The sequence below is a fragment of the Rhinatrema bivittatum genome, chromosome 14 (genome assembly GCF_901001135.1).
Source record: "Rhinatrema bivittatum chromosome 14, aRhiBiv1.1, whole genome shotgun sequence".
NCBI lineage: Eukaryota > Metazoa > Chordata > Amphibia > Gymnophiona > Rhinatrematidae > Rhinatrema > Rhinatrema bivittatum.
In genome coordinates, this window is record NC_042628.1 from 77,349,621 (window position 1) to 77,374,863 (window position 25,243).

At 42.6% G+C, this 25,243-nt stretch overlaps 1 protein-coding gene across 1 annotated transcript in view; it reads left to right on the plus strand.

Annotated features, from left to right (window-relative positions):
* Positions 1-25,243, plus strand: part of LOC115075937 (IgGFc-binding protein-like) — a 400,171-nt gene that overhangs the window by 61,231 nt on the left and 313,697 nt on the right. The window contains exons 5-7 of the mRNA XM_029576916.1: positions 11,932-11,973; positions 18,458-18,490; positions 21,063-21,104. Of these exons, the coding sequence (XP_029432776.1) occupies positions 11,932-11,973; positions 18,458-18,490; positions 21,063-21,104 (117 nt within the window). The remainder of the gene's footprint in view (positions 1-11,931; positions 11,974-18,457; positions 18,491-21,062; positions 21,105-25,243) is intronic.

The window sequence follows — 25,243 nt, forward strand, 5'->3', positions numbered from 1 at the left end:
AAATCACAGAACATATAGAAAGACAGGGTTTAATGGCACAAAGTCAGCATAGCTTTACCCAAGGCAAGTCTTGCCTCTCAAATCTGCTTCACTTTTTTGAAGGAGTTAATAAACATGTGGATAAAGGTGAACTGGTAGATGTAGTGTACTTGGATTTTCAGAAGGCATTTGACAAAGTTCCTCATGAGAGGCTTCTAGGAAAAGTAAAAAGTCATGGGATAGGTGGTGATGTCCTTTTATGGATTACAAACTGGCTAAAAGACAGGAAACAGAGAGTAGGATTAAATGGACAATTTTCTCTGGAAGTGAGTGGGCAGTGGAGTGCCCCAGGGATCTGAATTGGGACCCTTACTTTTCAATATATATATAGATGATCTGGAAAGAAATACGATGAGTGAGATAATCAAATTTGCAGATGATACAAAATTGTTCAGAGTAGTTAAATCACAAGTAGCTTGTGATAAATTGCAGGAAGACCTTGTGAGGCTGGAAAATTGGGCATCTAAATGGCAGATGAAATTTAACGTGGACAAGAGCAAGGTGATGCATATAGGGAAAAATAACCCATGCTATAGTTACACAATGTTGGGTTCCATATTAGGTGCTACTACACAAGAAAGAGATCTAGGGGTCATAGTGGATGGATAACACATTGAAATCGTCGGTGCAGTGTGCTGCAGCAGTCAAAAAAGCAAACAGAATGTTAGGAATTATTAGAAAGGGAATGGTGAATAAAACGGAAAATGTCATAATGCCTCTGTATTGCTCCATGGTGAGACTGCACCTTGAATACTGTGTACAATTCTGGTCGCCGCATCTCAAAAAAGATATAATTGCGATGGAGAAGGTACAGAGAAGGGCTACCAAAATGATAAAGGGAATGGAACAGCTCCCCTATGAGGAAAGACTAAAGAGGTTAGGACTTTTCAGCTTGGAGAAGAGATGGCTGAGGGGGGATATGATAGAGGTGTTTAAAATCATGAGAGGTCTAGAACGGGTAGATGTGAATCGGTTATTTACTCTTTCGGATAGTAGAAAGACTAGGGGGCACTCCATGAAGTTAGCATGTGGCACATTTAAAACTAATCGGAGAAAGGTCTTTTTTACTCAACGCACAATTAAACTCTGGAATTTGTTGCCAGAGGATGTGGTTAGTGCAGTTAGTATAGCTGTGTTCAAAAAAGGATTGGATAAGTTCTTGGAGGAGAAGTCCATTACCTGCTATTAATTAAATTGACTTAGATAATAACCACCGCTATTACTAGCAACGGTAACATGGAATAGACTTAGATTTTGGGTACTTTCCAGGTTCTTATGGCCTGGATTGGCCACTGTTGGAAACAGGATGCTGGGCTTGATGGACCCTTGGTCTGACCCAGTATGGCATGTTCTTATGTTCTTACCATAGACAATGTTACTCCTAGTTTATAAATTTCCAGTATCAGTTGTGCAATTTAATTTCTTAATTATTTCAGCACTGTGGGTATGTATACCATCTGGTCCAGGTGATTTACTACATTTTAGTATGTCAGTTTTCCCTAGTGCATCTTCCAGCTTCACTTCCTCTGAGTCATCACCTTTGAATATTATTTCTGGCACCGGTATATCTCTTACATCTTCCTCAGTGAATACCAAAGTATAGAATTCAATTAGTTGTTCTTCTATTGCTTTGTCATCCCTAAGTGCCCCTTTTACCCCTTGATTATTTACTGGTTAACAGACTCTCTCACAGACATTTTAACTTGAATGTATCTGAAAAGGTTTTTATTATGAATTTTTGCTTCCACAACAAGCTTCTTTTTAAATTCTCTTTGCCTTCCTTATCAATGCTTTCTATCTGACTTGGCAATGCTTATGCTGTTTCCTGTTTTTGTCATTCAGATCACTTTTTCATTTCTTAAAACATAGATGACCGTGGGATTAAAGGTGCTTTTAGGGAAGATAAGGCCATTGCAGAAAGATTAAATGAATTCTTTGCTTTTGAGTTTACTAATGGGGATGTTGGGGAGATACCAGTTCTGGAGATGGTTTTCAGGGGTGATGAGTCAGACAAACTGAATGAAATCACTGTGAACCTGGAAGATGTGGTAGGCCAGATTGACAAACTAAAGAGTAGCAAATCACCTGGACTGGATGGTATGCATCCTAGGGTACTGAAGGAACTAAATAATGAAATTTCTGATCTATGAGTTAAAATTTGTAACCTATCATTAAAATCATCCAATGTACCTGAAGACTGGAGGGTGGCCAATGTAACCCCAATATTTAAAAAAGGCTCCAGGGGCGATCCGGGTAACTATAGACCAGTGAGCCTGACTTCAGTGCCTGGAAAAATAGTGTAAACTATTCTCAAGATCAAAATCGTAGAGCATATAGAAAGACATGATTTAATGGAACACAGTCAACATGGATTTACCAAGGGAAGTATTGCCTAACAAATCTGCTTCATTTTTTGAAGGGGTTACTAAACATGTGGATAAAGGTGAACCGGTAGATGTAGTGTATTTGGATTTTCAGAAGGCATTTGACAAAGTCCCTCATGAGAGACTTCTAAGAAAACTAAAACGTCATGAGATAGGAGGCGATGTCCTTTTGTGGATTACAAACTGGTTAAAAGACAGGAAACAGAGAGTAGTGTTAAATGGTCAATTTTCTCAGTGGAAAACGGTAAACAGTGGAGTGCCTCAGGGATCTGTACTTGGACCGGTGCTTTTCTATATATATATATATATATATATATATATATATATATATGATCTGGAAAGGAATACGAGTGTGGTAATCTAATCTGTGGATGATACAAAATTATTCAGAGTAGTTAAATCACAAGCAGATTGTGACACATTACAGGAGGACCTTGCAAACTGGAAGATTGGGCATCCAAATGGCAGATGAAATTTAAAAAAATTTTAAAAAAATTTAAAAAAATTTTAAAAAAATTTTAAAAAAGCGTTCCCAGAACTAGATTAAATTCCCCACCCATCAGCATAAACTCAAAGTTAGTGAACTGTAATAAACCCACTTCATACGCAGTCACAGCATCTTATTATTATAATTCACAACAGCATCATATTTGATCATTTTTGCTACTCATCTATATTTTTATAATACTATACATATTTATTAATTGATACAGTTGGCTAAAATGTTAATATTCTTCCTTCAATTTCCTCCCCCTTTCAGATCCTAGTTATTTTTCCTTGTTTTTTGTAACTTTCTCACATCCTAAATATTGTTATTATATCTGTTAAGTTTCATTCTATATGTGACGTTGAATTGGGAAATGTTTTACTTTGTTACTCTCTGCCTTTACTCACATTGTTAATTGTAAACCGGGTTGATGTGATTCCTATCATGAAACTCGGTATAATAAAAATAATAAAATAAATAAATAAATAAATATAGGGAAAAATAACCCTTGCTGTAGTTACACGATGTTGGGTTCCATATTAGGAGTTACCACCCAGGAAAGAGATCTAGGCATCATAGTGGATAATACTTTAAAATTGTCGGTTCAGTGTGCTGCGGCAGTCAAAAAAGGAAACAGAATGTTAGAAATTATTAGGAAGGGAATGGTTAATAAAACGGAAAATGTCATAATGCCTCTATATCGCTCCATGGTGAGACCGCACCTTGCATACTGTGTACAATTCTGGTCGCCGCATCTCAAAAAAGATATAGTTGCAATGGAGAAGGTACAGAGAAGGGCGACCAAAATGATAAAAGGAATGGAACAGCTCCCCTATGAGGAAAGGCTGAAGAGGTTAGGGCTGTTCAGCTTGGAGAAGAGACGGCTGAGGGGAGATATGATAGAGGTGTTTAAAATCATGAGTGGTCTTGAAAGAGTAGATGTGAATCGGTTATTTAGACTTTCAAATAATAGAAGGGCTAGGGGGGCACTCCATGAAGTTAGCAAGTAGCACATTTAAGACTAATTTATTTATATTTATTTATTTATTTATGGTTTTTATATACCGATCTTCTTACATTATATACAAATCAAATCTGTTTACAGAGAACATTTGAAAAACTTGCTTGGGGGCAATTACATATAACGAAGAACTTTATAAATAACATTTAACATAAGAAAAATATATATGACAAAAAAATGTTTTATATGTCTAAAAGTCTTAATGTTTTAAATAGAACTTTTTAAATAGAAGTTAAATAGAAGAAATATATGAACAAACAACAATGTCTAGAATACATGGTATTGAGAAGTATTTCTATTCCTAATTGTACAGATGCCTTAAAGGAGGTAGGTAACAGAAGCCTTAGCTAACTAACTTCCGCGTGAGTGAATCGAAATGAACAATTGAAGAGGTACAGGGAGGATAGGGAAGGGTAAGGTATGGTTGGGAGGGGTCAGGATGGGTGGGTAAAATTGCCTTTATAAGGGGGGACATGAAGTTTAATGGGGTGGGGTTTAAGGTGGAGTTATACAATAGAGCGAAGCAGATGCATAAACAAGAATGAAAGTGGCTTGTTAGTAATCAGGGAAATGCTTGGCTGAATAGCCAGGTTTTCAGTTTTTTCTTGAATGACTGGTGGCAAGAGTCTTGTCTGAGTTCAGGTGGCAGTGAATTCCAAAGGGAAGGACTTGCGGTGGAAAAAGCCCTGTTCCTTAGCGGAGTTTTGGCTTGAGGGATGACCAGAGTGTCTTGGTAGGCTTTTCTGATTGGTCTTGTTGATTTAATGGTACGTAGTTGATGGGTAAGATCGATTGGTGCTATATTGTTTAAGGATTTGTGTATGAGGGTCAGGACTTTGTAGGAGACTCTATATTTAATTGGAAGCCAGTGGAGATTGTAGAGGATGGGCGTGATGTGGTCTCTCTTGTTAGAATTGGTCAAGACCCGGGCTGCAGAATTTTGTACCATCTGGAGAGGCTTGATGGTAGAGGCTGGTAAACCAAGTAGCAGCGCGTTGCAGTAGTCAATTTTAGTAAGGATAATTGATTGCAGGACGAGGCGGAAGTCGTGAGCATGAAGTAAGGGTTTTAGCTTTTCAGGACTTGTAATTTGAAAAAGCATTCTTTGGTTGTGTTTACAAATCTTTTTAGGTTCAGCTGATTGTCCAGAAGAACGCCTAAGTCTCTTACGTAGGATATATTTTTTAGGCTGTCTAGAATGGGTGTAAGTGGATTGTGATAAGCGATGTCTTTTTGTGGTTGATCAATTATAATGGATGGGATCTCTCTGTGGATGAAGTTATCTTCCTGGGAGATGATGAGGTATTCAGTTTTGTCCTTGTTGATGACTAAATTGAGTTTGGTGAGGAGTGCGCTAATTTCTTGAAAGCATTGTTCCCAGAAGATTAGAGACAGTTGAAGGGATTTCCTAATAGGTATGAGGATTTGTATGTCATCCGCGTAAACCAAGTGTTTGATTTTCAGTTTGGCTAGGAGGAAGCAGAGAGGTAGAAGATAAATGTTGAAGAGGGTTGGGGAGAGAGATGAGCCTTGTGGAACTCCCATGTTTGAACTGATTGCCTGTGATTCTTTGTTGTTGATTTTTACCTTGAAAGATCTATTGTTGAGAAATGAACGGAACCAGTCTAGGGCAGTGCCTGAAATACCAATTGCAGCTAATCGGTCAAGTAAGATTGAGTGGTTGACCGTATCGAAGGCTGCAGAAAGGTCGAGGAGAATGAGGAGGTGAGGTTGTCTTTTTTCTGAGCTTAGGAAAACAGAGTCCATGAGGGAAATCAGCAGTGATTCTGTGTTAAGTGTTTTTCGAAATCCATATTGAGATGGTGCCAGAATTTTGTGTTCTTCAAGGTAATCAGTGAGCTGTTTATTTACTATTTTTTCCAAGATCTTTGAGATGAAGGGAAGGTTAGCGATGGGACGGAAATTCGCTGGTTCCTCTGTAGACAGATTCGGGTTTTTTTTAGGAGAGGTTTCAAGATAGCTTGTTTGAGGGAGTCGGGAACGTGACCTTGATTTAGTGAGCAGTCGGGAACGTGACCTTGATTTAGTGAGCTTGATTTAGTGAGCAGTGAACTAATCGGAGAAAGTTCTTTTTCACTCAAAGCACAATAAAGCTCTGGAATTTGTTGCCTCAGGAGGTGGTTAGTGCAGTTAGTGTAGCTGGGTTTAAAAAAGGTTTGGATAAGTTCTTGGAGGAGAAGTCCATTAATGGCTATTAATCAAATTTACTTAGGGAATAGCCACTGCTATTAATTGCATCAGTAGCATGGGTTCTTCTTAGTGTTTGGGTAATTGCCAGGTTCTTGTGGCTTGGTTTTGGCCTCTGTTGGAGACAGGATGCTGGACTTGAGGGACCCTTGGTCTGACCCAGCATGGCAACTTCTTATGTTCTTATGTTCTTTTAGATATTATAGCCTCTCTCTCCTCACTTTTTAACAATGTTGGTAGTCATTTAGCCTCCCTTCCTCCTTTTCAAATGTGTGGAATACTTCTGGTCTGGTTTTCCAAGAAGATATTCTTAAACAACTTCCATGCCTGAGCTAAACTGTTAATTTTTGCAGTTCTTCTTTCCGTTTTTTCCTAACCATTTTCTCATTTTATCATAGTCACCTTGTTCGAAAGTTAAACGCTGCCTCGGTAGATTTCTTTAGTGCACTCTCTCCAGTTATGAAGTCAGTTTGACAAAGTTGTGATCTCTATTACCAAGTGACTCCAACACTGTTACCTCTCACACCAAATCCTGTGCTTTTCTAAGGACCAGGTCTAAAATAGCTTCCCCTCTTGTTGGTTCTTGTACAGCTGCTCCATGAAGCATTCATTTATTCCATCCAGGAACTTTACTTTTTTAGAATGTCCTGATGATAGAGCATTCACCAGTCAATACTGGGTTAACTGAAATGATTTTCTTAGCTTCTCTAATATCTTTTAGCATTTCATTGTCTGTTAGTTCATTCTGGCCAGTTGGACGATAATACAACCCCATTATTATTTTATTCCCCTTTTCACCTGAATTTTCTATCCATAAAGATTCAACATTACATTTTGTTTTCTGCAGAACTTTTTTTTTTTTTTTGTAATTTAAGTTTTTTATTGGCAATAACAGAAATACCAACAGCCAACACGAAACATTATCAAACATTGTCGATCAAGAACATAACAATAATACCATACAAAAATGTTTCCTCTTTAGTTCTCTATACCCTTTAACCCCCCATATCCTCCCCTCCCCCCCCCTTCCCATTCCGCTGATGTTTTGGGGCAAATATCATACTATACAATAGGCATATGACATAGGGCAGTGCTACTGTGATCCCATCCTAAGCACTTCTAAGAAAACATCAATAGTGTGAATACCACCTCAAGAATGGCTCCCATATTTTCATATGGGCAGCCACCCTATCCATCTGGAGGGCTCTCCTGTAATACCAGTAGTGCACGGTCCAAAGTCTCCTTATCACCACTTGTGCAGTGGGTGGATTCTCCTTACGCCAATGTGCTGCCACAGCCTGACGTGCAGTACAAATTAGTTGATGAATTAAATTTCTGCTCGCCGAGTTCCACGCAGTCGGATATGCGGACAATAAGTATATGTGGGGCTGAAAGGGAGTTTTCTGCAGAACTTTTATCCAGTTTGACTCAATGCTCTCTTTAACATATAATGCCACCCCTTCACCAATTTGATCCATTCTATAATTTTAATATAATTTGTACCCTGGAATTACCATATCCTATTGGTTATCCTCCTTCTACCAAGTCTCTGAGATGCTAATTATATCTACCTCATCATACAATGCCCTCTTTCTTGCACCATTGTCTCAACCACGCAATGAGACTCGAGTGTCGCCTGCTTCAGGTCACGCACGTGGAACAGGAAGCATTTCAGAGAATGCTACCCTGAAGTTTCTGGATTTCGGCTTTCTACCTAAAACTATAAATTTGCCTTCCAGAACTTCCCTCCTGCACTTTCCTTTGTCAGATATACCAAGACAGCTGGCTTCTCCCCAGCACTATCTAAAATCTTGTCTATGTATTGTGTGAGGTTCACCACCTTTGCACCTCACAGGCAAGTTACCAAGCAATCCTCACATCTACCAGCCACCCAGCTTTGAATCTTCCTAATAATCTAATCACAAACTATAACAGCTGTCTTATCCTTTTCCTCCTGGGCACATGTACCTGGAGACCTATCCTTGGTGCGAAAGGATGCTACATCACCTTGAGGGCAGGTGCTAGCTACAGGATTGCTACCTTCTTCACCAAGGTGGCGCTCTCCTTCCAGGTGACCTTTTTCCTCCAAGGTAGCACAGAGAGATGGAGATGGGACTTCTTTATTATGTCCCTGAAGATCTCCTCTATATACCTCTCTGTCTCCAGCTCCTCCAGGTCTGCCACTCTAGCCTCCAGAGATCGGACTCAGAGGGAACTTTCCTGCCCCCCTACCCTAACCTCCCTTCCTCTTTCCCGCTCCTTCCTACCCTCTAAAAACAATTTAAAACATTTTTTACCTTCTATTTTGCGCTGGCAGATGGCCAAACAATGGCACTGTCCCGGCCTGCCCCTGCCCAAATCACACCTTCCGTCTCACCCCTTCCAAGGGGTCCAGCACTTGAGCATGCTCCGGCCTATACGCGCATGGCTGGGCCTCTTGGAGGATTTACACGTGCAGGGCTTTAAAAATCTGCTCTTAAATGAATAAACAGACTAAGATAGGAAACTTAAGTGGACATACTCAAACAAGTAAAGAACAACAGTGGAGAAAATCAGACAAAATAAAATCATAATAAATAATCTGTTGCTTTGCATACTTGCTGCCTCTGGCAGTGAGGGATGTCCTGGGGCAGGGGTCCAAGAACCACAGGATTCCAGTTCTGAAGGAACTGATGGAGAAGTGCAAGGAAAATAGGGTATTTTCATTATAGCATGAAGGGTGGAAAGCTTTTCTGTGAGAAGGAGGAAGAATTTGGGATGCTTAAAAACATCTGATTTAATATGTTGACACCCAGTGGAATTCCAGCTATCTTATGCTGCAGAAGTTAGTAGATCAGCAAACACCCCTTCGATATCTGTCTTTGGAAAGGGAGATAGGTGTGGATCATGCCCTGGGACATCATAACTGGATAGTAATGAGGCAGTTGATACAAGTCCTAAAGCTTTCAAGGATGCCATGGAGGATCTGAGTTCCAGAAGTGCCATCCTGGGTGGGCCTATTCTCATAGTAAATATTATGGAGAACACTAGAAGGTTTCTAGGAGCAAGAAGAAATGAAAACAGAGGTTTTGCAGTTTGTGGATTCCTTGTAACAGTAGGTGCAAGAGAGACTGAAGCCTCTGAAAGAAAACAGTGCTTACATATTTGGCATGTTTGTGATCCACTGTATGTTTGTACAGTGCTGTGAATGTCGTGTAGTGTTATAGAAATGTTAAATAGTAGTAGTAATAGAAATGAAGTTTCACTTTCCAGTCTCATCAGCAAATTATCATCTTATTTACATGAAGGAGATACTGGTGACTAAGGTGTGTGAACAGGAGTGCCAAAGACAGAAGTGCAGTGCGGATGTAGTGCAGGAAAGAGTGGTCATCCCAGAGATTAATGTGCATGAGTAGCACCCTGTCCGCTACCAGTTCCTCCCCCACCTTAGTATGCCAAAGCCACTTTGCTCCATAGAATTGTCTCTACTAGCAGGCAATAAGTAAGTAAGGCTGCTGGTAACAGAGACCCTTGCCCCAACCTAGCAAAGGAGAATCTATCAGAAACCTCTTTGACATATTGTCTAACAGATCCAATCAAGGACATAACCACAGATCCAGTGGCATATTGGGCACACAATTCAGCAGTCTGGCCAGACCTGGCCAAGGTAGCTCAGCATTATCTTTCTAAACTACCAACCAGCATGCTCAGTGAACTTGTCTTCTCAATTGCAAGGGAGTCTGAGCTATGGCAGTAAGGACGAGTGAAAGCAACATTCTCAAACATGTACAAAAGGCATGTAGCAGCTAGACAAAATAGCAACAATACCCCCAAGGTGTAGCATCAGAGGCTGACATTTTGGAAGCTCTCATCATTCCAGGCTGCTGCCAGAGTTGATGGAAAAATTGATCTTTTTGAAAATCAGTCTGCCATTGCTGGGTTTATCAGAATTTCCATGTAAGTGGTAAGACAGCAGACAGCATCTTGGGCTCATGCCGCCACTCTACCTAGCTGCCACGCCTCTAATGCTAAACCTTTGGGGTATTGTTGCTATTTTTTCTAGCTGCTGCATGCATTTTGCTACATATCGGGGATCTTGATCTCACTCATCCTTACTGCCATGGCCCAGACTCTACCCCCTGGGTGTCATGCTGCCAATCTGCATTCCTGCTATACCCCTTAAGCTACACCTTGGAGGTCTTGCTGCCACTCTTCCTTGCTGCCATGCTCCTGATGCTACACTTGGAGGTCTTGCTGCCTCTCTGCTTTGTTGCCAGACCCCAAGCTTTACACCTTGGGGGTCTATCTGCCATTCAGCCTTGCTGCTATACCCTATACTTTACACCTTGTGGGTCTTGCCGTCACTCTGCCTTGTTGTCATATCCCAGTTTCTACACCTTGTGGTGTTGCCACTGTAGGTGACTGATTTGCACTTCTCATGGTTTCTTGGCATGTACATGCCACTCTTTGTGCTGCTTTGTCCCTCTCAGTGCCTAGGATATTTTTCTGACAGCTTTGCTGCTTTGTTTCCCTACAGGTCTAAAGGCAGATCAGTCTGCCCTGGCACACTGGTTTGGAAACACTGGTCTATATCTTTGTGTAATGCCATACATTCTAGCTCAGAGAAAAAATGATAAATTCCAGGGAAAACCATGAACCTTAAAGCAAACAAAAAATGTTAAAGTATGATCTTCATAGTAGCACTCCAAGACTGCATCTATAAATCAGATGACTGATGTTACAGACGGTGCTATCAAACTAATCATGAGGTCAGGGAAATAAAAAAAAATGTAGTAATGCCCAACTCTTCACAATAATAATTTTTTTTTAAATTTTTGATGCACATACAATCAATTTAAAACAAAGTCTACATTTATCTTTTAGAAGTCTTCATTGAACTTTGCTGACTCACCCATAACTTCCTAGGAAATGCTGGAATGTCAGTTGTTAATTACACCTACGCTTCAGGCTTCCAGAAGACTCTCTGAGCAGCTTTAACCGATATTCTTTTAGGAATGGAGGACGCTATTGCATAATTATAAATTTCCTGAAGCAGAGAGTTACAGCATTGGAATATATTTGCAATTTGAGTTCTCTCCATTCCAGCCTTTCCCAGGGAGTTCTGGGTGATTCAGCAAAGTTCAACAAAGACTTCTAAAAGACAAGTGTGAAGGTTGTTTTAAATTGATTTTATGTGTATCAAAAATTACAAAACATTATTCTGAAGAGTTGGGCATTACTTTTTTTCAAAAAAATGCCCTGACCTCATGATTAGTTTGATAGCACCATCTAGAACATCAGTCATCTGATTTATAGATGCAGTCTTGGAGTGCTACTTTGAAGGTCATACCTTAACATTTTTGGTTTGCTTTAAGGTTGATAGGTTTTCAGCGGAATTTACAATGTTTTCTCTTTGATATTAATTTCACTTGGGGTTCTTATCTATACGTATTTATACATTCCAACTCTTCTGTCTTATTATTCAGATGTCTGGCATTTGCATACATATATTAGCAGGAGTAAATATTGTGGGCACTTTAATACCAGTATACGTTTGCCAATTTTCAAAGAGAAAGTAATCAGGTAGTTTCTTTTTGAAAACTGGCTAAAAGTGCACAGGTATAAAAGTATGTGCAGATTTTCCCACTATGCGGCATATTGAAAACTGTCCTCAGTTTGGACTGGTCTAAAGCTCCAGTGAGGTTTTCCATGATGTGCATGTCTTCCAGGTTGGGGGGGTCTCTAGATTTTCAGATTTGAAGTAAGAGGCAAAATATGTCTTCATTATAGTAACCTATCTGTTTTACTTTCAGAAACATGGATACACAATATCTCGCCAGGTGGCAGTGTTCCAGGTTAGTATTAAACCAAAGCAGTGTAACATATGGACAACACCAAAGACTACTGTGAAAAAGTAGTGCATAAGGAAGGCAATGCTGACAGTTACCTGGTATCACTACTTCCACATGAGGTTACTATTATCTACTGCGGGAAGTGCAATGACCTGTGCTGTCTACTATGGTCCTTAATACCAGACTTCCACTTGCTATGCCAATGTTAACCTTAAAACTTGCTATAAGTAGAGTAGGCTCTTAACGAGTGTACATTTCAATTCAGTTAAAAGAAAATTCTCATGACACGTTGAAGGCCAATGGGCCGGATTTTAAAAGCCCTACACATGCCAGACCTATTTTATAAAGCCCCGAGATGCTTCTAAGTCCCGGGGCTTTACAAAAGGGGTGGTCCAGGGGCAGGGCGGGGTTGGGGGTCCGGGGGCGGGGCCACAGGCCTCCAGCACAGCGGCCATTTGCTGCTGTGCCGGGGGATCGCATGCCAGCAGCCTGCGGGGGCGCACAACTTGCGCCTGCCCCGAGGCAGGCGCAGAAGGTAAATTAAAATTTTGGGGGGGTTTAGGATAGGGCTAGGGGGGGATAGGTTAGGGGAAGGGGTGGGAAGGTTAATTTAGGGGGAGGGAACGGGGGAAGGCTGCGGGCGTTGGCGCACGCAAGATGCACTAGTGTGCACCCCCTTGCATGCGCCGACCCCTGATTTTATAACAAGCGTGCACTTGCACACGCATGTTATAAATTCAGATGTACATGTGCACGCGCACATGTATGCCTGCATGTAGGTTTGAAAATCTACCCCGATATTTGTTTACTATCTGGTTGAACAATTTAACCAGATAAACTTATTTTTCCTGTACGTACCCGGATCAGTCCAGCCCGTGGGTTGAGCCTCCTGTCCAGTAGATGGAGACAGACCAAAACTGTGAGGGTCTCCTATATCAGGACAGAGCCCACCCTGCAGCTCTTCAGTATTTGTCTGTCTCCAGCAGATGCGACAGCTCACCCTGAGGTTCCCTGGCTTATTTCCTTAGCCTTTGCCCTGTTGGGTTCTTTTCTTCTATTTCTGTCGGATCAAGCAAGTATCTTTATTCTCTCTAAATTAAATTAAAAAAAAAGGATATATAGAGTGACATTTCTGTCAGACTTTTGAACAGACTCTGTTTCTCTCAGGAGACAGCGCTGTCTCCTCGCTCTTGGGGGGCCTAGGGGGGTTTTCACCCCTTGTTTTATGCAGCCTAGGCTCCTTTCCCGGTGAACCTTTTTGGGGTGATACTGGTGGTCCAGTCACTCCCCCTATTGAGCTGCCTTTGCCTCACTGTCTCCTAGGATGCTCAATTCCCTGGCTGTGGCAGCAGGGATGATCATTCCCCTGCACTTTTAAAGTAAAAACCAAAAAAAAGAAGAAAAAGTACAAGTGTGAGGCACTTCAGCTTCAGTGCTGACTGTTTACTTGGCAGCCTTTTGATATTTAGCTAAGGAGCGAGCAGGATTCATTCTCCTGCACCCGCTCCTCAGCATCCGACAGCTCCGTTGTTTTTTTTTCCTCTGTCTCGCGGCACTTTTTTTTACTTCAGTCATGCCGCGTTCCAATCTTTGTTTGGCCTGCGGGGGGGGGGGGGGGCCTGCTTCGTGGCTCTCCTGCGAACGGCTGTGCTCGGGGTGCCTGCCAGGTGGGGAGGGTCCCTCTCTGGCAGCGAGCAAGCAGATGACCCGGGGGCGGTCCTCTCACCACATGGCCAGGCCATTCCCGAGTCGGCAAACCGCGAGAACGGTGGCCATCTTGGGTATCTCAGCAGCTCCTGATTCAGAGTTGCAGGAAGCAGAGGAGTCTAATTTTCATGTTTCCCTGCCCGATTTGAGACCCTGACCCTTCCTCACCTCCCCCTCCGCCCTCCCTTTCCGGGAAATCTAGGCCACGTTTTTCTTCGGAATTTGTGCTATTAATGCACAAATCTTATTTGGCTAGCCTGCAAGAGGATGAGAAATCCCATACAGGGCCTCCCCCTCCCCACTTGCTCCTGCGGTGCCGGACGCGCAGGGGTCCGTCCGGGTTTGGGTGGTACCGAGGGTCCCTCCACCCCCGGATCCTCTGGCCCCACCTGTAGCACCAGTTCAGGATCTGGATGCGGATTTGATGGGGCCTGCCCCCCTCTGCAGGGGGATGACCCCCCCCCAAGTGTTCCACTTATTTCAGAGGGAAGAGCTGGAGCTGCTCATTCCTTTCTTCCTTCAGGAGCTGGGGATTGAGCTTCCTCTGGAGGATACGATCATGGCCACGATGCCGGCTCACATGGACCCGGTCCTGGTGGGACTTAGGGCTGCTCCACGCACTTTCCCCTTCCATCCCATGCACAAGCTGCTGCTCCTCCGGGAATGGGAAGCTCCCGAGACAGGGCTACGAAAGGGGAGAGCTATGGACAAGTTCTGTCCTCTCCCTGAGGATTGCCTGGAGATGCTTAAAATTCCCAAGGTGGATTCTTCTGTGTCTGCAGTCACCAAGCACACCACTATTCCGGTGGTGAGAGCCACGGCTTTGAAAGACATACAGGACCACAAGCTCAAGTTCTACCTCAAGCATATCTTCAAAGTCCTGGCCTTAGGAGTCCGGGCGATGACATGTAGCAGTCTCATGCAGCGAGCAAGCCTTAGGGGGGTTCAACAATTGCTCAGCACCCAGGAACTCCCATCTGCAGAGGCGGAGCAGGCTGAACGGTTGGAAGACGCTATAGCGTATGGGGTGGATGCCTTTTATGACTTACTCCGCGTGCAGGCCAAAGCGATGGTTTCAGCTGTGTCGGCCAGATGTCTCCTCTGGCTGCGCAATTGGTCGGCAGATTCTTCCTCTAAGTCTCAGTTGGGCACACTCCCTTTCAAGGGCAAGTTGCTTTTTGGCGAGGACCTGGAACAGCTTATTAAGTCCTTTGGTGAGAACAGGTCCATAAGCTGCCGGAGGACCGCCCGAAACAGTTGAAGTCCTTTTTCCATACATGTTCCCGCTTCAGGGCCAGCGTAGGTATAATACTCAGGCGCGTGGTGCCTTCTCCAGGGGCAATTCCTCCAGATCCCAAGCCTGGTCTCAGTCCTTTTGGGGACGTCGTGCCTTCCGAGAAGGTAATCCACAACACTCCACCGCAAAGCCCGCCTCCCAATGAGATCCGGCCGGTTCATTCCTCCGTTCCAAACTTAGGTGGTCGTCTCTCACTGTTCTTGGAGGAATGGGCCATAATCACATTGGACCAGTGGGTCCTCGAAATAATAAAGAAAGGTTACACATTGGAGTTTGCTAGAGATCCGCCGGATCTGTATCTAGTCTCTCCTTGTGGCCACCAAAAGAGGTCTGCTGTATGCCAGACTCTTGCCAGGCTCCAGGAGCTGGGGGCCATACTTGCAATTTCCGGTGGAGGAACAAGGCACTGGCCAGTATTCCATTTACTTCATTGTGCCGAAAAAGGACAGTTCGTTCTGTCCCATCTTGGACCTCAAGAGAGTCAACCGGGCCCTCAGGGTACCACATTTTCGGAAGGAGACCCTGAGGGCGGTCATAGCGGCTGTTTGCTCCGGCGAATATCCGGCCTCTCTTGATTTGACAGGGCTTACTTACACATCCCGATTCGACCCGACCATCAGAAGTATCTCCGATTCAACATTCTGGGTCAGCATTTCCAGTTCAGGGCTCTGCCCTTCAGTCTCAGGCGGAGAGGAAGTGGCAGAAAATATCACCTACTGAACAATATCCAACATTACCGGCGTTGACAGGGACTGCAGACCTGCCAGCAGCCGAACTCCACTCTCCCCCCTCCCCCCCGTGGTCGCACAGGATGCGTCACTGCCCCGCGCCGCGGTCAGAGTTGGAGCAGGAGCAGTCCCAGGCGCCAGTAGGAGCCACAGATCTGGGGGGCTCAGAGAAACTTTCCCTGATGAAATCGGTGCTCCCTCACCGGATTTTGCAGCGGGTTGGGCACCCCCTCAAGTGTAGCCGATCCGAAGGCCATGATCAATCGTTGTCCATGGGGAAGGGGAGAGTCTGGGGGGAAGACTCGGACCTTCCCCTTGCGTTTAGAAGGCATCTTTAAGGTAATTCAGCAGAGGAGATGCGGAGTGGTTGAGCACGTCTAGTTCATGCCGCCATCTTGCTCCCCCCTCTGGATTGCTGAATTTATACCATATATTCTCCCCTGGTGGGTCTATGTTGATTTGTTCTATAAATGGGGACCTCTGTTTTGTGCTATGATATTATTTCTTTTGTCAATGTCTAAAAATCTTCAAACAAGCCAGAGAAATGTAACTGAATTGCTAAATTTCACAATTTTTAACATCTGATATAGAAATTCTCTCAATGCCTATGGTAAATAGCTTTCCAAAGATGAAAACTTTGCAGAATGTTCTAAAAAATTTCAAACAGAAAACATTACTTTTGAAACATGTAGTGGGAGGTGGACCCTTGTTCGGTTTCTCCTTCTTTGCATACCTTCTCTCCTGGCTCCTCCTGATGATTTCATAAGGAATAGGATAGTCTAAGCCTCTCTTCTTCCTTTCATCTGGCTCTTATCAGTAAGCCATCATGCAAAGCATCTCTCTTGTGACTTCACAAAACTCAAACATCTGATTTTTATAGTTACCAATCAGCTAGACAGTGATTTAAATTATCAGTGGAAATAGTCAAGAAACAAAGATCTGGTGATATTTACTGCAATAAAAGAGACTCAAGACCTGGTTGTTCAACCAAGCATTCTCTCAACCCCAATAACCAAGCTCTGAACCTCATGACTATCGACATCAGCCTCGACATAGTCAGTACCAGCAATTATACCAGCAATTACTCTCATTTTCCTCAAAATATATTGTATTTAAATTGTATTTAAATTATACTCGCCTTGCTCATTATAATTTATTATTATTATTTATTTATCCAAGTTCATCTTACCTTGTTCATTGTAAGACATTATTCTATATATTGTCAATTTAATTGTTGAATAAAAAGTTTGCAAAAAATGCCCTGCTTTCATTTTAAAATTAGTAATTTGTGGCCCCTTCCTTCTCTTTTGAATAACAAATAAAAATAATTTAAATATTCAATAAATAAAAAGATATTGCGTCCCAACTAGATACAGTACATCCGGTGCGGCTGTTGCGCTCACATCATACTAGATACAGCTCTGCCCCATGGTTTCAGTTTGGTGCAGAATGCAGTTTTATTTGGAATACAGCTAATAACCAATGGAATCACCCAACACAGTACCACAAAGAATCATCTAATATATTTATTGAAAAAATTAAACATGCATTCATTTATATTCTGCTTTTTCAGGCACTTTCAAAGCAGATTGCATTCAGATACTGTAGGTATTTCCCTATCCCCAAAGGGCTTACAATCTAACCCCTGGGTGCACTGAGCTGTGATGTATTTTCATGAGAGGGTTCCCACTTTCACGGGGGAAGGGGGAGGAGTGTTCCTGCAATAGTGGGACTCTTCCACCCAAAAACATATTGTGGCTATATGGCACATTCTTTTGTTTCGTGGCCAATCACCATGGGACAAAAGAACATGGCGAGTGGCCCTTTAACGTGATAGTGGCCCCAGCATCACAGAACCAACATTTATTTGACATTTATTTATTTGACATTTTTATATACCGAAATTCATGTAGCAAAGTTACATATGAGTTCGGTTTATATTATAACATTAACAGGCAAGACAGAGTGCAATTACATCGAACAGGAGGATAAACTTGGATCAAGTAACTGGGGATTAAAGAACAAAAAAGGAACAAAAACAAAAAGATACAATAAATAATGTAGTACTCGAAAGGACCTGGCTAAATATTCAGTAGACACGTTACAAGGTGCACATATTTGGGACGATTTAGAGTAAAATTATTGGTGTGGATAGAAGGCTTGTTCGAATAGCCAAGTTTTCAGTCTCTTTTTAAAGGCGATAGAGCAAGGTTCTTTCCGGAGGTCTGGTGGTAGAGAGTTCCATTACATTGTTTTAAAGGGCTGCTTGCTCCCCCCCCCCCCCCCCCCCCCCCGAAAAAGTCATGGCCAAACGGGGAAGTTGAGCAGGTGTCAGTGTTGACCCCCATCTCAACTCGGGGCTGCCAGTCAAAGCGGCATCGACTCCCCCAAAATAGAAAGAAAGAACCGCATGGCAATGGCCCCAGCTACCCCTTCACCTATGTTTATCCTCTTTTCCTGTTCCTAAACAATCTGTGGCCAATGACTACAATTCCTGCTTTTGGGCTAAGAAATTCTTTCATTTGGATTTTTAATCCCACCTGTTTGTCCTATGTAGACTCTTTATGGTCCGGGAAGCCTCCTATTTAAAAATTCCACATTGTCTAAGTGAGTATAGTCAGGAATAAATGAAGACAAGTCGTGTAACAATTGTTAACTGTGCTGCAAAACACATTTTTCTATCTCTGCTGAGTAGGAATTAAAATGTCAGATATGTTTAAATAAAATAAATTGTCCATTTTATTTTCTGAATCAGGAATACAGCAGCCTCCTCCTGGAATGGATATGGGTGAGCATTAAATCACATTTGTAGAATATATGGACTGCCATCCAGGCAATAGCAAAACAGTATTGTCAAAGAATACTAAATGTGTCCTGTTGCCCTAAATGGTTGGCCAGAAAAGAAGGAGGAAGCCCCAGCTACCATAAGGGAATCCTGGTTATTCAGGGATGAAATTGCATACAAAATGGCATTCTATGCACAGACTCCCCAGATTGCTGTGATTAGAGATGCTAATACTTATATAGTCCAGACACATCGGAGGGGAAGCAGGTTACACACAGGCAAGCCATATCCTCTACTGGTGGTATGTAAGGTGAGATCAAAGACTTTGTCAGCATTTACATCTGCAATGAATATGCACACAAACAGCGGAAGGAAATTATGATGCTGCATGACATACTAATAGGGCCTTGGCAGATTGTCAGAAGGGCCTTATTCAACTTTCCTGGTAAAGAGTTCCTGTTGATCACTATTCAGACATCTGGGAAATGCTCCCCGACACATCTGTGGAATCAAGGGCTGCAAAACTGTTTACAAGTTCTGCTCAAACAAACTGAATAATTTTGGAAAACTGGCCTCAATTTGCATGCTTACAATTAAAATGATTTGTTACTAATTAGGAGTCTGAGGGTTCACCACAGTACCCACAAGCCAATGGCTTAGCCGAATCAGCTGGGAAGATCATGAAAAACCTGTGGAAGAAAGCAAAAAGGGATGGCAAAGACCCATGGAAAGCTATACTCCACTGGAGAAACACCAGCAGAAGGCATGGAAGGCAGTTCAGCACAGTGCCTGATGCCAAGAAGACCAAAGACATTATTGCCAGTAGCTAGTAAACTACTTGATAAAAGATGTATCAGAAAGGCTGCAACTAAGAAGCAAGTCTTTCTCAAGCTATGATGTATCTGCTAGACATTTGCCTATGTTCTCTTGTAATCCACCATGAACAACTGTTGTAATGTGCAGAATAGAAATTTTAAAAAGCTGAAATGAAATGAGTTGTGCAATGGTGAACCAATCCACATGAAACCCTTACTGGGAGAATGCACGCGTCATCAGAAACAGGGAACCTGCATGCAAAATATTCCACCTCACTCATTTCTGGTGATAACGAGTTCCTTCACCTTAATCCTGTGGATCTGTGAGTGTCTGAACAGGTAACTTCCCAAGGCTGCTCTGCACAAATCACCCTTGGATCAACTGAAGGATCAAGCAATCCCTCCTGTTCAAGTTCATACACAGGGATGCAGAGTAGGAGATCTGTAGGGGACAGTATTGACTGAAGACTTGAGCAAGTAAGCATACCTGTTACTAGAGATATGCAATCGTTTTTGCCGAATTGGAAAATTTCAATGAAATTGTCCAATTCGGCATGTTTCAGGGAGCCCGAAAAAGATCTGGATTTTCCCGTTTTTTTTGCAAAAATTCGTTTTTCCGACTAGTGCGCACTAACGGGAGTCAGTGCGCGCTAACTCCCTGTTAGTGCGCGCTAACTCCCATTAGCGCGCACTAACAAAAACTAAAAAAAAGTAACAAAATCTAACTGTTTTTGTTAGTGCGCGCTAATGGGAGTTAGCGCGCACTAACTATAAATCGATTTTCGCAAAAAAAAAAAAAAAGACCCAAACCAAAAAACCCGACATTTTCCATGGCGGGCGAAAAACGAAGAACGACACGAACACAAAAAAAGATGCACATCTCTACCTGTTACAACTCTGAGGCCAAGCATGATGGTCAGGAGCCCACTGATGCCAGACAGACGTCAGCAGTCGCATGCACAGAAAAGCTCCATCTACACTCGCAGGAGTCAACACTCAAATCCTTTTAAAAGACTATCTGTAGGGCATTAGACAATTGAAAGTTGTACATATACTGAACAAAGAAAAGAGGGATGTTATTGATGTTGCTTATAGATTGATGCCACCATGTGTCTGATTGTTAAATTTCACTGTTTTCTACTCTTGTCTCTGTTGTGTGTTGCTTGCTGGCCAATAGTTTACAACACGGCCCTCTTTCACTAGCAGCTTTCAATTGACTTTATTTTTACATGTGAAACAGTATGGATAGTTTTACCCAAAGTAAGGTGGTAGTTGGGCGGGGGCAATAATAAAGCCATGTTTTAAAGCAGGTAAACCTGTATTTATCCATGTAAAAACTTTTGAATATTGTCACTAAGAATCTTGCTGAAGTTCACACAGTGATTTCTTCCCTTTATGTCCTGAAATCAGTCAGATGATTCTCCAGCATCACTCACATGGGGAGGACAATATTCAACTGGAACTAGGTGCCTAATCATGGAGCTAGGATCTAAGATCCCTTGTTTGAAATTTACACTGGTTGTGCAAATTTTCTGCTAGGCAGTTACTGCAATTTATCCTGAAAGTGGCAGTCTCTATCCCCAGTGGGGTTTTCCATGATGTGCTCTTCCTCCAGGAGCCATCATACTAACAGGGTGCTGGCAGTAAGACTGCAAACAGGGGTCTCCAGATTTACAGATATGGGCTCCCAACCCCTTTTTACATTGAAGTAAGATGCAGAATATGTCTTCATCATGGCAATCTGTCTGTTTTTCTTTCAGAAACATGGATACGCAAATTCTCACCAACTGGAGGCGTTTCGGGTGAGTATTAAAAATAAGTAATGTAACAAATGGACAAAGATTACTGTGAAAATCAGTGCTTAAGGAAGACAATGCTTATTAAATTATTTGACACAACTACCACCACGTCAGGTCACTATTATCTTCTGCGGGAAGCGGATTGACCTGTGCTGTCTACTATTGTCTTTTATGTCATCTTCGTCATCATAAATGTTTATTTGTGAGATGTTTTTCCAGCTGGGGAGTTTAAAGCGAGTTACTGATATAGTTGCTCTCTATGGTGCAGCACAGCAGATTACACATTTAGGGGTAGATTTTAAGAGATATGTGCGCGCGCGTCCATGTGCACGAGCTGCCCGGCGAGCACACATGGACACGTGATTTTATAACTTGCGAGATTCCAGTACAGAGCAATTTGCAGTAATCTAAGCAGGAGATTACAATGGTTCAAAGAGCAGTTACAAGGGCAGTGCCGTCCAGAAGGGGGCAGAGATGGCAGAGCTGTTGGAGATGCTGAGGTTTGGTGTTTGAGGGTGAGTATGGAATCCAAGATTGAGTGCAGGCTCTGGGCTTGAGAGCTAAGAGTTAGTGTTGTTCCATCAAGGCTCACTTCCCAGCTGGAGTGGGTTTGTGTATCTTCTGTCTTTTTTGAGTTTAGACTTAGCTTGTTTTGACTTAGCATGCTACTTTTCCAGAGTTGTTGAGGCTGCTATTGGCAGAATCTTGCTGTTTCCTCTGGCTATGCTGATGTCAGCCTTAAAACTTCCTAATTAGAATCTAATGTTCTTTAGAGGGCAACTTTCAAAGGCATTTACCATAAATGCACTATGGAGCTGCTGCTGCTTGTGCCTGTGAGTAGGGGCAGCCACAGCAGTGGATCCAGTATTAGAATCTTTACTACACCTTTGACCAGGAGTAAAGTTTCTAGTATTAAGAGAATGTGGGCTCAGCCAGTGCACCTGACTGTATTGGAAAGGAATGCTTAATGCTCTCATTTACATGGAATTTCCATGCAAAGGCACTGAGCTGAGCATATATTTTTTGAAGGCAAAACTCCTTTCTGTATTGGGAGTAATGTTTACCTGCACAAAATGTTCATTTAAGTGTGAGTAAAACTGTGCGTTCAGCCAATCGCATTTTACTGCCTTGTAACTGCTGTTTGCACCATTGTAATTTCCTGCTGAGCCTGCACTTCACCTTGGATTCCAAAAAGCAGGGTGACCAGAACAGACCAATTTAGCAAATCTGGTTACAATTAGATCTTTTATTTTTGTCAAATAGAGAAAAATTTTGCTAGAGCAGTTCTGTGGCTGATTCCCTACCGGCAAATAAAAACCTGAACAAGTTTGGAAACTTTTTCTGGTTTCATTGTTAGAAGATTTTGCATTAAAAACAGTAACCTGAGCACTGGAAAAATATCTTGCTTATATAAGAACCCCTGCTTTTGAATTTTGGACTAAAAATGGCATTTACAATTGCAAATCTATTGTAAAAGCAAGTGACATCACAATATTAAAAGACAGGAAAATTATTCACTAAATTTGTAATACCCACTTTGATTTATCATTAATTTCTATGGGTCCAATATTCAAAACTAAACATTTAGTTAAGTTGGCCATATAAGAATTTTCCAGCTAACTTAAATGGAATATTCAGCATCAGGCTATGCTGCAGTGCTGACTATCCCTGTAGAAATCACCTGCTGTATGGCAGGTTTAACTTATCCAATATACGTAACTGGATAAAACCGACTATCGGCATTTATCCAGTTAAATTAGCTGGATAAATAGCACCATCTCGATCCACCCACTGTCCACCCACAAGTTATCTGGCTATCTACTTTGCCAAATAAGTACTTTATCCAGCTAAGTGGCAACCGCTGAAAATAGCCGGATATTCAGTGGCCACCATTTATTTTTATTTATTTTATTTTATTTAAAGTTTTTTATATACCGACCTTCGTTAAGAAAACATCACATCGGTTTCCATAGAACAATAATTGGCCAACAGGGCCTTACAATGCAACTGATAAAGGAACTAGGGGGGAGGGGGGTGAAAAGGGGGGGGGACGGGGTGGAGGGAGAAGGCTTTACAACGAAACTGATGAGAAGTTGAGGGAGGGGATGTGGAGGGGGTTAGAGGGGTAAGGGAAACTAATTTTAAACTGTACAAATATTTACACGTAAAATCATACTTAAATACAGGAAAATGTATAATCGTATACTGGGAGGAGAGAATTGAGGGACTTGGAGGGAGAATTGAGGGGGGGAATTCAGTCGAGATGGTGAAAAAATAGGTGCAGGGGAATAGAAGAGAGGGGAAAGTGTGGCTTATGCGTAGGCTCGTGTGAACAGCCAGGTCTTGAGATTCTGTCTGAATGTTTTAGAGCACTTCTCAAGGCGTAGGTGGGTGGGCATGGCGTTCCATAAAGATGGACCAGCTAGGGATATTGCACGTTGTTTAGTGGCTGTGAGATGGAAGAGTTTGGGAGAGGGAGTGTGAATGTTTGCGGTATAGGGCGTTCTGGTGGGTCTGGAGGAGGAACGGATGTGTAAGCTGTCAGGGAACCAATGCATGTCAGGATTGTGTATGGCTTTGTGGATAAGGGTAAGGGTTTTGAATTGAATTCTGGCTATGATGGGGAGCCAGTGAAGTTGCTTGAGAATGGGTGTGATATGTTCTTTTCTACGGGTGCCTGTTAATACGCGTGCAGCTGCATTTTGCAACAACTGCAGGGGGGCAAGGCTGTTCTTCGGGAGACCTAGGAGTAGAGCATTTGAGTAGTCAATTTTAGATAATATTAGGGCTTGTAGGGCTGTCCTAAAGTCATTGAAGTGCAGGATGGGTTTAAGTTTTTTGAGGGTGTGTAATTTATAATAACAGTCTTTGAGGGTGGAGGAGATGAATTTCTGTAAGCTGAATTGAGGGTCAAGAGTAACCCCTAAGTCTCTTACGGCTTGTGAGAGGACTGGGGGAGTAAGGGAGGAGTTGGCTGAGGGGGTGGGTAAAGGATTGATGGGTTGGGGTGAAATGATAATGAGTTCAGTTTTATTGGGATTCAGGGCTAGGTTGAATTGTGTGAATAGACAGTTGATGGATGAGAGGGCATTATCCCATCTTTTTAGTGCGTTGGCGATGGAGTCGGTGATGGGTATAAGGACCTGCACGTCATCTGCATAGACAAAGTGTGGGAGGTCAAGATTTGAGAGTAGCTGGCAGAGGGGGAGGAGGTATATGTTAAAGAGGGTGGATGATAAGGAGGAGCCTTGGGGGACACCCCTTGTGATATCGATAGGCTCGGATTCGTGGTTTTCAATTTTTACCTTGAATTGTCTGTCACTCATGTATGATTTGAACCAGCGGAGGGGGGTCCCAGAGATGCCAATGTCAGCTAGCCTGTCGAGTAATATAGCATGGTTAATAGTGTCGAAGGCAGCGGAAATGTCTAAAAGGGCCAGAAAGAAAGAGTGACCTTTGTCAAAGCCTTTGATGACAAGGTCGTTGAGGGAGAGTAGTAGAGTTTCAGTACTGAAGCACTTTCTAAAGCCTGTTGAGAAGTATAGAGTATCTGGTGCTGGTCTAGGTAGTCTGACAGTTGGGTATTGACAGATCTTTCAAGTACTTTGGCGATGAAGGGGAGGTTAGAGATGGGGCGGTAGTTGGATAAGTCAGAAGGGTCAAGTTTTGGTTTCTTGAGGATGGGTTTTACTATGGCTGATTTGAGCTGGGAGGGAACATCTCCAGAGGATAAGGAGGTGTTGATGATATCAGCTAGAGGTTGGGAAATGCTGTCTGGGATTGTCAACAGCATTTTAGAGGGGATCATGTCGGAGGGGTGGGTAGCAGGTCGCATTTTCTTGAGTATTGTAGAGATTTCAGAGGAGGAGGTACTTTCGAATGTATCCATTTTGTAGTCAATGACATTAGGGGTGAAATTGGTTGGGGAAGGAGAAGAGGGAAAGTGGGAGGCAATGGTGGTAATTTTGTTGTGGAAGTATTGTGCAAGTTGGTTGCATTTAGTGTGGGGGTCTTCGCATGGAATTGTATTGGGAGATGTCATGGTGAGGTTGGTTATAATAGAGAAAAGGGCTTTTGGGTTGTATTGAAAATTGTGAATTTTGATGGCATAGTGGTTGCGTTTGGCTTTGAGAGTGTTAGTT